At 37.5% G+C, this 13,675-nt stretch overlaps 1 protein-coding gene across 2 annotated transcripts in view; it reads left to right on the top strand.

Annotated features, from left to right (window-relative positions):
- GRM8 (glutamate metabotropic receptor 8) overlaps positions 1-13,675 on the top strand; it is a 1,023,203-nt gene that overhangs the window by 198,042 nt on the left and 811,486 nt on the right. For both annotated transcript variants that reach the window (XM_001365949.4, XM_056799656.1), the window contains exon 3: positions 7,122-7,338. In XM_001365949.4, the coding sequence (XP_001365986.1) occupies positions 7,122-7,338 (217 nt within the window). The remainder of the gene's footprint in view (positions 1-7,121; positions 7,339-13,675) is intronic.

Genomic DNA, 13,675 nt, shown 5'->3' with positions numbered 1-13,675 from the left:
TACTGGCTAAGATACAGAAAGGATGATCAGTGGAATAGACTTGGTGTGAGTGACCTCAGCAAGACAGTGTATCATAAACCCAAATATCCCAGCTTTTGGGACAAAAATCCAGTATTTGAGAAAAACTTCTGGGAAAATTGGAAGACAGTATGGGTGAGATTGGGTTTGGATCAACATCTTACACCCTAAACCAATATAAACTTGGAATGGGTGAATGACTTGAATATAAAGAAGGAAACTATAAATAAATTAGGTGAATATAGAATAGTATTCTTGTCATATCTTTGGGAAAGGAAAGATTTTAAGACCAATTAGAAAAAATTACAAAATGTAAAATAAATGATTTTGATTACACTAAATTAAGTTTTTGTACAAAGTGGCCAGCCTCCCACAGGGGATGGGGTCTTGGAGTTGGGATGGTGTTGATGGAATGATGAATGGGACACAGTTTTCTATTCAACCCACATCACAAGTTTCACAGGAAAAACTGCTCCCTCTTGGCTGAGGCTTGGCTTTATACCCTCATGATCACACATCTACTTAGCACACAATTTCATTCTCAACATACATGTTTCCATAGAACCTGAAGATGTGAGGCCTGAGGAGATAGTTAACAAAACATTGTTGTTCAGTGTAGGGTCAGAGGGAAAATCAACATGACCCAGATATAGGTTGGGGAATTCAGAGCACTGATTTGCCAGAAGTTTTTATGGCTAAAAAAGAGGATCCTATCTAAGTGGGTATATAAGAATCCTTAGGTTTTATTTTGTAAGTGGGACCTCCTCATAATATTCTGGGGGGACAGAGTGGGATATTTGTATTAACCCTGCAAGCATGTTGCTTTCATCTATTTTTCCTGGGGCTAAGTAAGAATAATGATCATAGCAATTCCAATAAAAAGGGGATGTTAATAAGGAAAGTCACTTAGGCGTGTTTCAATGGATGTTTCCATCCTTTCTGGGGGCTGCTTTTCAGTCCCTGGTTTCCACCTGTAACTGTGTCAAACAGTGTTGCCTTTGATGGCTCCCAGAAACAAACAAAACCAATGCAACCAAAATTAGAAGGGAAGCAACAAATAGGGGAAATAATCTTCATAACAAAAACCTCTGACAAAGGTCAAATTCATAAGGAGCTAAATTAATTGTACAAAATTGTACAAAAAATCAAGCCATTCCCCAATTGATAAATGGGCAAAGGACATGAATAGGCAATTTTCAGATAAAGAAATCAAATCTATTGATAAACATTTGAAAAAAAGTATTCTAAATTTCTTATAATTTGAGAGATACAAATAAAAAAAGAACTCTGAGGTACCACCTCACACCTAGCAGAAGGCTAACATGACAGCAAAGGAAAGTAATGAATGTTGGAGGGTATGTGGCAATGTTGGGACATTAATGCATTGCTGCTGGAGTTGTGAATTGTCCATCTCCTTCTGTGCTTCAGGTTTCAACTCTTTTTTTTTTTTAAAACCCTTACCTTCTGTCTTGGAGTCAATACTGTGTATTGGCTCCAAGGCAGAAGAGTGGTAAGGGTTAGGCAATGGGGGTCAAGTGACTTGCCCAGGGTCACACAGCTAGGAAGTGGCTGAGGCCAGATTTGAACCTAGGACCTCCCGTCTCTAGGTCTGGCTCTCAATCCACTGAGCTACCCAGCTGCCCCCTAGGTTTCAACTCTTTGCTTACAGTTTTACATTCTATCCCCAGGTCCAAAATTATTTTTCTAGTCAGAGAAAATGGAGGTAAAATAAAAGTTGAAAAGTTTTGTCTTCTTTGTCATCTGGCATCAGCACTGTATCTATTGGATACAATGCATCACTTATTCCATTGTCCTCTTGCCCTTAACATAACAAAACAAAACAACCAAAAAAAATAGCCAAGTTGTTGTCTTCATAATTTATTACCAACCTAGCTCATTCTTAGCTTTAGTACACTTGACACTATTACAGGACCATGCCACTCTTTGGTATTCATCTCCTATTATTTATACTTGCTTTCATTGTCTATGCACATCATTAAACAAAAGTCTACGTTGTTTAATCAGTCCTTTGTGCATTCACATTTGTCTCCTTAGACAGCTCCTCCTTTCCTGTTGTCACCCTCTCCCCTGTTTGTGTTTTTAGAATTTCATTTTTGAAAGCTTGCCATTCTCCTTACATCTTCTTGCTTGTTCTGGTCTACATATCCTTTTTTGAATACTTTAAATCGGCTCACCCCAAATTGAATGGGCATTATACTATACCCTTTTCTTTTCCTTTTCTATCATGAATTCCAAAAGAATAATCACTTGTCCCTAAGATAAAATTACCAGTGATACTATAGCATGAAATATGCCAATTAAAAATATTTCATCTATTGATTAGAGCAGATAGGACATATATTTGCCAAAACTGGAATTATAGACAAACATTTTAATTAAAAATCCTTTTTGGGGGGCAACTCATTTATACAGCATCATGACAAATCGTTTCAGGGCAAATGAATGGTTTTTGCATGAATCCTTCCACAGACTGAAAATGATTAATTGAAAGGTCCCTCCTCTTTGGAAACTGAATAAATTATGGAGCCAATTATCTGAAAAATAGCTGGGAGAGGAGTTTCCAAAAAAAGGGGACCCTATTACTAACCCCTTATTAGCAATGCCAGTTCTTGGTTTCATTTGGACAGTAGTAAAAAGCTGGTCTCTGTTAACTAGAAACAAAATTTCTATGAAAACACTGCAAAATGGGAAATAAAAGAAAGTAAAATGTTAAGTGTGTTTCAAAATGCTGGGATTTCATGGTAAAGGTAGGAAAAAAGAAAATTGTAATAGTTGTAATAATCCTTTACATTTAAGTCTCTAGATCATTTTAATACATATTTTCCTTTTGTTTTTCATATCAGTACTGTCAGGTAAAGAGATAAGGCAGGTTTTATCCCATTTTATAAATGAAGTAATTGAGGGACAAAGAAAGTAAATGACTGACTCATGGTTATGAAAGAAGTAAGTGGTCAGGTTGGAACTAGAACTCTAAGTGCCATGATGATTTCTTTCAACATTAGAAGAACACTTATTAAAGACATAGATCCGTGACACTGTGCTAGACATTGAGAGAGATACAAAGATAATAATAATAAATCTGTGTAGCATTGTAAAGTTTCCAAATTGTTTTAAAGATACATTATTTCATTTAACATAGCTTAGAGCTAGAAGAAATTTCAAAGGCCATCTACTTCAACTTTCTTATTTTACAAATAGATAAACTGAGGTGCAAAAATATTAAATGACTATTTAAAGGTCATAGAAGTAATAAAATGATAAAACCAGAATTTAAACCCAGATCCTCTGTCTCCAGATTCAACATCCTTCCCTTTTCTCACCACTTGGTGAGTTAAATACCATAGGTATTATTGATTATATCACAGGTGTTATTATCCTCAAGTTATAGATGAAAAAACTAAGGCTCAATATATTAAGTGACTTTCTGAAGGTCATAGGCAGGTAGGATTTGATGTAGGATTTGAACTTCTGTCATTCTAGGACTCCAAGTTGACAATTCTGTTCTACCATATTCTTCTGCCCTAAATGAGAGAAGGGTTCCAGTGGTATTGGTGAATACTATAGAGGGGAAGAGAAAGAAAAGAACGATCATTGTCTTTTTTTTCTGATCCTTTCATTCCTAATAGGCTAATGTGTGTGTGTGTGTATGTATGTGTATGTATGAGTAGATGTATATGTGTGTTCAGAAGGTGGGATTGGGTTTAAAAACATACTAAAATGATAATTTGGCAACTGCTAAGCGATATATAGTTTTTAAATCATGAGGGTTAGAACACACCTTAGTTTAATGAACTATTTAAAAAACCAGGAGTGTGTTTTGAATTAGATTATCAAAGGGTACAATGTATTAGAAACTGAATATTAAAAATTCAAACCAAATTCCTTGGTTTACATTTCTTGGAGTTAATGTAGACTTTTGGAGAAAAGACCACTACCTCATTAGTTCAACATTCTTCATCTACCTGCATTTTTATTTTCTGTCCTCTTTACACCTGTTTAATTAATCTTAAACTGATGATGCCAGCTGCTAATTAAACAGCCTCGAATGTGACTGACTGAAGGTAGTAATTTGGGATAATTAGCTTTGGTTTCAAACACTCAATTTTCACACTTTTGCTCATTTTTTGAAAGGGGTGGCTCATTATTATGGGCAGAGTGGGGGCTGTCCACACTGTCTTGTTACTGGACTCTGTGAAGATGAAGATACTATTGGGCATCTAGAGAGAACCAGAGAATGTTTGTGCTGCAGAAATGGTGATATGAGACGACTCCACCTACTTGGGTTTTTAAACATGTATTCTGTCTTTTTGCCTTGAAAATTTGTTGAAGTCTTAAAGAAATGCTCTTACACAAAGACAAAAGGAAAACGGTTGTTTTGGGGAAGGTGTGCCTGGGGATGGCTGTGGTAGAATGGAAAGGGATCAGAGGCAACATATACCTTTATAAGTATCTATGAAAGAGGTATGATGGGAACAATACAGTCTGCTCATTTTCTAGGGTTGGATAGGGAAGTCCTGATTTTTGCAATTATGGAATGTTAGCACTAGAAGATACCTAAAAGATTATTAATTGTTTAAATCTCCAGAAGAGATCATATGATTATAAATTAGGGCTAGAAATGACTTTAATAGACATCAAAATCACTTCCTTATTTTGCAGATAAAGAAACTGAGGCCAAGCAATTAATTTCCTTGTGAAGGGTCTCCTAGTTGGAATGCTAAGAGGATATCACTTGTATGATTTAAACATGTCTTCATGACTTAAAGCCACCATTTTGTTCACAGTGTCACCTATGGGAAGTGAAGAGGTCACAGAGCTGGTTTGTATGAGCTCTGTAATTAGAGCTCAGGTCTTTGGATGTTCAGTTGGCTTTGTTTAAACTTTGTTGTTTATCCCATGTTCCTTAGTTACCTTTTCTTCTAGCTTTTTAAAAGTGCAATATCACAAAAGTTTATTCTTCAGTACGGTTGGTTCATATGATTTAGTTCATGGGATCTCTGGCTATATATTTGATATCAAATTCTATCAATCAACAAATATTTATTAAGTAACTTCCAGGTGCCAGGGCATGTGCTAGTAGACAGTCTCTGCCCACAAAAAGCTTATATTTTACTGGCAGAAATAGCATATACATATAAAAGTGTATATAAAATTAACAAAAGCTAATTGGGGAAACAAGAGATTCCAACAGTGGGAAGTGAGGAGACAGACAGAGTATATTGCAGGTGTCCAGGATAGCTAGCAAAAAAGGCACAGAGCTGAGAGATGGATTGTGCTGTGTATTAGGGACAGCAAGTAGGCCAATATGTCCAGAAAATTTTGAGCAGGAAAACTACTCAGCAAGACTGGTTGTGGAAATCTGTCTGGGTCTCTTATGAAAGTAGTCCTTCTCTGCTCCCACACCCCTAACGACAAAGATCTGTATTCTATTTTTTAAGGTTGATTTTGTTGAAATTTGTTGTCTTACATTAGAGAATAAGTGATGGCCTGAAATTTCATATAGTGTCTACCAGTCAGCAGGCATTAATTAAATGCATACTGAGGGTCAGACATTGTACTAAGTACTCGAGAGGCAAACAGGCAAAAACATAAGCTGCTCCTTCAAGGAGCTCTTCAGTGTTGAGACAACATGCTAACAATTAAATACAAAAGATTTGGATGTGTATATGTGTATTTTTATATACATGCATTTATGCATTATGTATGTATTGTCTCCTCCCTCTGATTCTGTCTCTACTTCTCTCTCCCTTCCTCACTCCCTTCCTCCTTCCCTCTCTCTCTTTCTCTTCTTCTCCCTCCATCTTTCTCTTTTTCTCTCTCTGGTTGATCTGTATCTTTCTCTGCTGTTTTTGTCTGTCTCTCTGCTTCTCTCTACCTCTGTTTCTGTCTTGTATAAATGGAAGTTAATTTCAGAAGAAGGGCCTTAGTAACTGCAAGGGGAAAAAGGGAAGAAGGGGCACCAGGAGATTTGAGCTGAGTCTTAAAGGAAGTCAGGGAGAAGAAATGAGGAGGGAGAAAATTCCATGTATTGAGGATAAACAGTGAAAAAGCACTGAATCAGTAGATAGAGTATTATGTTTGAAGAACAACAAGAAGGCCAGTCTCTGAATCATAGGCTATATGGAAAGTAGGATGGATCTAGGTTATAAAGAGCTTGGATCTTAGAGGTGATGGGGAATCACTGGAATTAATTGAGTAGAGGGTGGTAAGGTCAGTCCAGTGGAACAAGAAGATCACTTTGACAGCCAAGTGAAGAATAGATTGCAGTAGGTAGAGAAAGGAGGAGGGACACTAGCCAGCTGGCTAGAACAATAGCCCTGGCTCGTCATGGTGCCAGCTGTGTTAGTGGATGGAAAAGGACATATAGGAGGGATGTTCTGAAGGAAGAAGGGACAAGAGTTGGCAACAGAGTGGATATGAGACTGAGCAAGGGTGTGAGGATGACACCACGCTCACAAACTTGGGTGTCTGGGCATGCTTAGGTACCACTGACAGTAGGAAGGCCATTCAGAAGAGGGGCAGTTTTTGTTGTTGTTGTTGTTTTTGAAAAGGTGATGAGTTCTATTTTTAGCATTTTGAATTTGAGTCATATACAAGAAAAACCTTAAATACTAGCTATTATTATTATTATTATTATTATTATTGATTTTGTTAAGTGACTATTATGTGAAAGGCACAGTGCTAGGTAGTCAGGAGGCAAAGAAAAAAAATTGTCTAACTGTCCAGGGAGATTGGGACCTTCCCAGTGGAATCTAGTGAGGTGGGATTTGAACCTAGGTTCTCTGATTCCAGAGTCAATGTTCTTTCAACCCCTTCAGATTTGTGTTGTTTTTGTGGTTCTTTCCTTTGTCCTTATTTTATATTCTTGTTGGTCATACTTTTTTGTGTGCATTCCCTTCTTAAATTGTAATCTTCCCGAGGTCAGAGACTATGCCTTATGTTGTACACTCAGTGACTAGGATGTTGCTTGGCACCATGGATAATAGCAAATATGACTGAACTGACTTGAAATGAAAGCTTAATAAATGTGTACCAATTTGACAGTTGACTTGGGTTAAAATGACCTGTCATTTCCTTTGCAGATACCTCAAATCAGCTATGCATCGACAGCTCCAGAGCTCAGTGATAACACCCGGTATGACTTTTTCTCCCGAGTGGTTCCACCTGACTCCTATCAAGCCCAAGCCATGGTCGATATTGTGACAGCTCTTGGATGGAATTATGTGTCAACACTGGCTTCTGAGGGGAACTACGGTGAGAGTGGTGTGGAAGCATTTACTCAGATCTCCAGGGAAATTGGTAAGTGGGCATTGATCAGGTTTTTGTATTTCCTGTCGACAGGTTGCTTAAGACTGAGCATTACCAAGTGCTGTCTGGGCCATGTGGAATAATTAGAGCCCTTGCAGATAGATGACCCAGACTGTCTGGTCTTGAGGGAGGCTGAGCACATTATGAATGATTTTCTTGTATGTCCATAGGTCTGTCAAGGTGACACTTTGCTACTAATTTGGGAACGAGCTCTTGGCTCAGGCAAACATTTAAAAAAGTTGTCTTGTTTGATGAGGGAGTTCTCCTATGCACTGGAGCCACCGTGAATTTGAATAAATGACATGCTACTTGATTGTTGGAGAAGGAGGTTTACATTTGCAAGTCATTAAATTAAAAAAATGCACACAGTGGCATTCAACATACACTGGTGGCAGGATCAAACTTGTAATCTTATTAAAGAGTAATGCTGTAATGGTCCCCAAGGCCATGTTTCACTGATATCATTATCAAATAGTTTTGTCCTTATAGACATTTTTCCCACTTTCGTTTTTCAAAAACTTTTACCGTCTATTTTATAATTGATCAATCCAGGCAGAAGAGCAGTAAGGGCTAGGCAGTTGAGGTTAAGGGACTTGACCAGGGTCACATAGCTAGGAAGTGCCTGCGGCCAGATTTGAACCAGATTCATCTGACTTCACTATGGCTCTCCATTATACTGTGCTACCCATTTGCCATGCCACTTTCATTCTTGCCATGTGTTCCTATCCTTGTTCTAGAACAGAATGCAATGGGCCATCAGTGGATAGGAGCATTGAGGTTGTGACTTCTCATGCCCAAAAGGTTTAGTAACTTTTATTCTCTTGCATGACTGTAGATTATACTTATTACTCAATGGCAATCTCCCAAATTCATGGCCATAATTATGAGAAGGAAAACATGATGGAAAATAGATGGTTCAGTGTATGTCCCATGAGAAGAAGCTAGTGGCATAGTGCATAGAGCCATTGGACCTGGAATCAGGAAGTCCTGAGTTCAAATCTAATCTCAGACATTTACTAACTGCATGTCTCTATGCAAGTCACTGAACCTCTATTTCAGGTTCCTTAATGGTAAAATGGGGATAATTCTAACACTTCTCCTTACAGGGTTGTTGTGAGGATCAAAGGAGATATTTGTATTTGTAAAGTGATTAGCCCAATGCCTGGCACATAGTATGTGCATAGAATGTAAATGCTTATTCTTTCCCTCCATTTGTTAAAATTTTTTTTTTAAACTCTCTCAACTTTCCTGTACTGCAGGGGCAGCTAGATAACATTGTGGAATAAAAATACCAGGCCTGGATTTGGGAGGACCTGGGTTCAAATCTGGCCTCAGACTCTTTCCAATTGTGTGATCCTGGGCAGAAGAGTAAAATTTCATGGGAAATAATAAGAATAGATTACTTTTCAGAAGTAAGAGATTTCGGATTTCAAGCAAAAAAAAAAAAAGTTCAGGTGGATTGAATAGACTTTTCCTTCTTAGGGATGTTTCCTTTACTAATTTTTCACAGGTTACCAGTGCCTTCCTTGTATATTTTAACTCCAGAAGAAAATATAATATTGCTATAGATTGTTTGCGTTCAAATACAGGGAGACAGCCAAAATAATAGTCTTAGTTCTATTGATAGGGAATATACTGTTTGCTTAGGAGAAATAGAATCTTTTACAGGGAACCATTTGGGTTCTTTCTTTTAGTAAAATCAGCATGATGATTACCAACATCTGTAATGAGAGATACTATGGATAGAGAGCTGACCTCAGAGCTAGGGAGATCTGACTTCGAGTCTTGCTTTTAAAGCATATTGTCTGTATCCCAGAAAGTTGTTTACTGTGGGTCACAGAGCAGATGTCACCCAAAAGGAAGAGGAAGCATGTTACCAGGAATGCTCCATAGTGGGGAAATCCCAGCTCTGGAAATAAAGTATATGTATTTAATATGTATATATTTATCTGTGTATGTATAGCACACATATATCCATACCTACGTGACCGGCTACTATATTTCATGTCAGAATTCTTTGTTTTCGGTGGTATATAGGTGGTTCAAAATGCAAGGCACTAGACTTTGACTAGAGGCTCGAATGGTTTGACCATTTAGATTGGATGGATCAACTGCTTAACTTGGCAGCGAGTATAGACCCAGTTAGGTTCAAGGTCCTCTGGACAGATCAATTCTATATTATGCTATTGTTAGAATGCACTTATTTCAGTAGGTCTATGATCTCATCAGTGTGGATACTCCATCCAGAAGGGTAGATTCCATGTCTTGCTTCCTCATACTTAAAACTTCTGTTCGTGTCTTCCCATGAATTTTCAATATGGTTTTCTAGGAATGCTTTTCTGGATCATTCAATATTTCATGGCTATAACTAGAGTGCATAAGCCACCCTATGAATATCCATTCTCACTCCCTGATTGGTATACATCCTTTTCCAGCTTCACATCTCAAGCTGTTGCAGTGAATAGAGCACTGGACCTGGAGACAAAAAGACAATAGCTGTGTGATGCTGGGCAAGGAATTCACTTATCCTCTTGCTGCCTTATTTCCCTCATCTGTAAAATGGGGATGATAATAATAATAATACCTTACTCCTAAGGTGGCATAGTAATGGACAAACATAAAATATTCAAGAAGACTTTGCAAGCCATACAGCATTTTATAAATGCTAGCCATTCACATTCTTTAATGATATAGTCTTTTAGCCAGTCCCCCTTCACCATTCTTTGATGGTAGTATGTTATAGGACATTCATACCTAACACATGCCTACACATTGCCTTATGTCCTCATAATGTTTTGCTTCTCCTCACAGTGTAAACAGTTTTCCCAACTGTTGAAGTAAAGATCCAGATATGCCTTAGAGAAAATATCTACTCCCAGGACAACTCCAGTTTTTGCACACAGAACTGGTGAATTCCTTACAAATACTCAGAAAAAAAAGAAAACAAATGGGGTCCATTTAAAAAAAATCTTTACCTTCTCTCTTAGAATTGCTTCTAAGTATTAGTTCCAAGGCAGAAGAACAGTAAGGGCTGGGAAGTTGGGGTTAAATGAATTGCCCAGAACCGCACAGCTAGGAAGTGCCTGAGGTCATATTTGAACCCAGGCCCTCCTGTCTCCATTCCTGGCTCTTGATCCACTGAATCACCCAGCTGCCCCTGGGGTCCATTTTTTAAGAAGATAATTAGCTCAATTCTTGTGATTATATTCAGTGACATTTCCACCCTACCCAAAATAAATAAATAATTGCAAAACAGAGATGTAATGCTTTTCTGTAAAGAGTACAACTTTCTAGTTATTGAATCTGTTGAGAAATGGTGGTCAGGATGCTTGGTTAGAGTGGGGTTTTTTAAGTACCATGGCGTAAGATTAAAATTAATATACAATAACTCCAAGTGTTGTAGTTTATAAGATTTATTAATAATCACTTGAAGTAGAGGAAAGTAATGGCCTGAGTAAAGAGCAATTTCTCAGACCGCAAAAGCAGGAGAAGAGAGTGAGGGGATGGAGTTACAGAAACTTTATCTACAAAACATAAGGATGTAGCGTGGGGACAAAAGATAAATTCTGGGAAATGAAGTCCAGGGGTACAAAATTCTAATTACACAATGGGATTCTTTGGTTTTCGTTTTGGGCAGCATTTCCCTACTCAGGCAATACCTGTCACATGGAAGTATTCCGGTTGTGGCTTTAATTATTGCTACTGCCATGTTCCTCATAAGAGTGAGGGAAAATCATTTTAGTGCCCCATACGAGGATTGATTAAATCATTACTTTCTTTCCATGTTGAACCTTTCAGAATTCTATGGCATGATTGGCTGTCCATTCTATTTCAATACTCCCTCACTAATCTGTGGTGAAGAGGAGGGATGGATGGTTAGTTGAAATGCAGGAGATTGAAAAGGCCAAATTAGTACCACACTACAATATGCTGTGGAATACATTAGATCTTGCAAACATCTTTCATTTTAATAACAAAGATGCTATCTAGAACAAAAATAGCTAAAAATTAAACCTTTATGTGACAATGATAATTACAGACATGGCAAAGGGTTGCAACTTAACCCATTTTGAAATTATCTACTGGCTAATAAAAATGCTATAACTGTAATAAATGATGCTCTTATTACAACAACTGATGTCACTATGTCAATGCATCTGTAAAATCCTTTGCATACTGACTTTGAGAAAGGACTATTCAGATTCAGTGTTTTAGGAGACCTTGACAATTATTATTATTTTTTGCCTAAACTCTATGTACTATCTGATCCTCTGTCTTTTCTCTGTTTATCAATGCTGATTGTCAAGAAATTTGGAAGTAAATTGAGACTTCCTACCATTTGTCCCTGATGAATTTAGATATCATAATTAAGTGATGTGGAAAAGAAAACCCATTTAGTGAGAAATTACTTCCTCAGTTTGATTAGAAATTTTGCTTTGTAGAAAAATCTATGATTTGGTGCTGAAAATATTAATTTTATAACTGGAAAGTAAAGTTTAGGATTTGGTCAATAGTGGATCACCAGTTATCATGACTTTTGATGTTATCAGTGATTATTGTTCTTTAAACTAGACTTTTCCAAAGAAGAAGGCAAAAGAGAAAAGTTACATGATAAATTCTTTTACTATTATGATTTTTAAAAATATTATCTCAAGGCACCAACAGTTCCTTTACAGTTTGGTGCTATGGAATTATGGGAGGAATGTGGGATTGGGAGTCAGAGATCTGAGTTCAAATGTCAATTATGCCACTGACTGCCCAAATAACAATCTGCATGTCACTTAACATCTCAGTTTTCTCAGGTGCAAACAGAGAAGTTGATTTAGATTGTCCCTTATAGTTCTCAAAACATTTTGGGAGTTGATTTCTTTAAATATGAAGATTTGAGTAGATGACCCTAATGGCCCCTGATAGTTCATTATCTCAAGATCACTCCTAGTCCATTGGCTCACTTGTCTAATGGACTCTCGTTCTCTTTTTCCTTGATACACAGGTTCACTTTTTGCTAAGGATTACTAGAAATCAAGGACCACCCAGGGGGATGGAGAATATCCTATCTTCCTGCGTCATGTTGACAGAATCACTTCTTTAGGAATGGGACTTTGAACAAATGGCATTTGCTGTTAATATACTTTTCTTTAACAAAGAACATTTTGAGGAAAGCTGGATGGCTCAGTAGATTGAGAGCCAGGCCTAGAGATGGGAGGTCCTTGGTTCAAGTCTGGCCTCAGTCATTTCCTAGCTATGTGACCCCAGGCAAGTCACTTAACTCCCATTGCCTAGCCCTTACCACTCTTCTGCCTTGGAACAAATACACAGGATTGATTCTAAGACGGAAGATAAAAGTTTAAAAAATAAAACAAAGGGGATTTTCTCTCTCTCTCATCATGCCATGGAGGTGCTAATGGTATTAAAAATCTTTTTTTAGGTCATTCTAAATGTAGGTCATTAATTTTAGGTCATTACAGTAGGATCTGTAAATATTCTTGTACTTGTATTTTTCCTTATTATCTCTTTGGGGTATAAACCCAGCAGTACTATGGCTGGATCAAAGGACAGTCAGTCTTTTAAAGTCCCTGGGGCATAGTTCCAAATTGCCTTCCAGGATGGTTGAATCAATGCACAACTCCACCAGCAATGCATTTGTGCCTCAGTTTTGCCACAGCCCCTCCAACATTTCCTCAGTTTTTTAGTAGCTGGTTTTGATGTAAGTGAACTCTTCACCATGGGATTTCATTGGATGACAAAATGCTATCATGTACTTAACAGCCACATATCCCTACAGTATTATTAAGTAATTTAAGAAAATATCTCTTTTCATAGCACCTGAAAAATGTCCTACTAGATGGCACAGTGGTTAGAGGATTGGTCTTGGAGTCAAGAATCCCTGACTTTGAACCCTGTCTCAGACTTTGGGCAAGTCACATTATCTCTCTCAGACTCAGTTCCTCATCTGTAAAATAAGAATGGTCAAACCTGGTTTCCAGCTCAAATCTGTGATCCTATGAAAGCCAGAGTATCTTTGGTGACTGATTTTATTCTCACATTCCTTTTGGTCTCTATTAGAAATGAAGGAATGAAATAGTTACGTTGGATTTTGGTTGTCAAGACTGCAATCTGTCACCCTGTTTATGATGTGCCAAATGCCAAGGACCATTGTTCTGTTTCTTTATGTATGTGTGGTTGTGTTTCACTTTTTTTTTTCTTTCCATGCTATTTCATTTATGATGCAATGAAGATGTCAAATAATGTGGATACCCAACTTGTAGCTAAAAGCCATAGAATTTGTAGCTGAGGTTCTAATATTGAACCTTTAGGGTTCTTGGTC

The sequence above is a fragment of the Monodelphis domestica genome, chromosome 5, assembly GCF_027887165.1.
Source record: "Monodelphis domestica isolate mMonDom1 chromosome 5, mMonDom1.pri, whole genome shotgun sequence".
Taxonomy (NCBI): Eukaryota; Metazoa; Chordata; class Mammalia; order Didelphimorphia; family Didelphidae; genus Monodelphis; species Monodelphis domestica.
The sequence above is the reverse complement of the archived record's forward strand: the minus strand, read 5'-3'. Positions and strand labels throughout refer to the sequence as shown.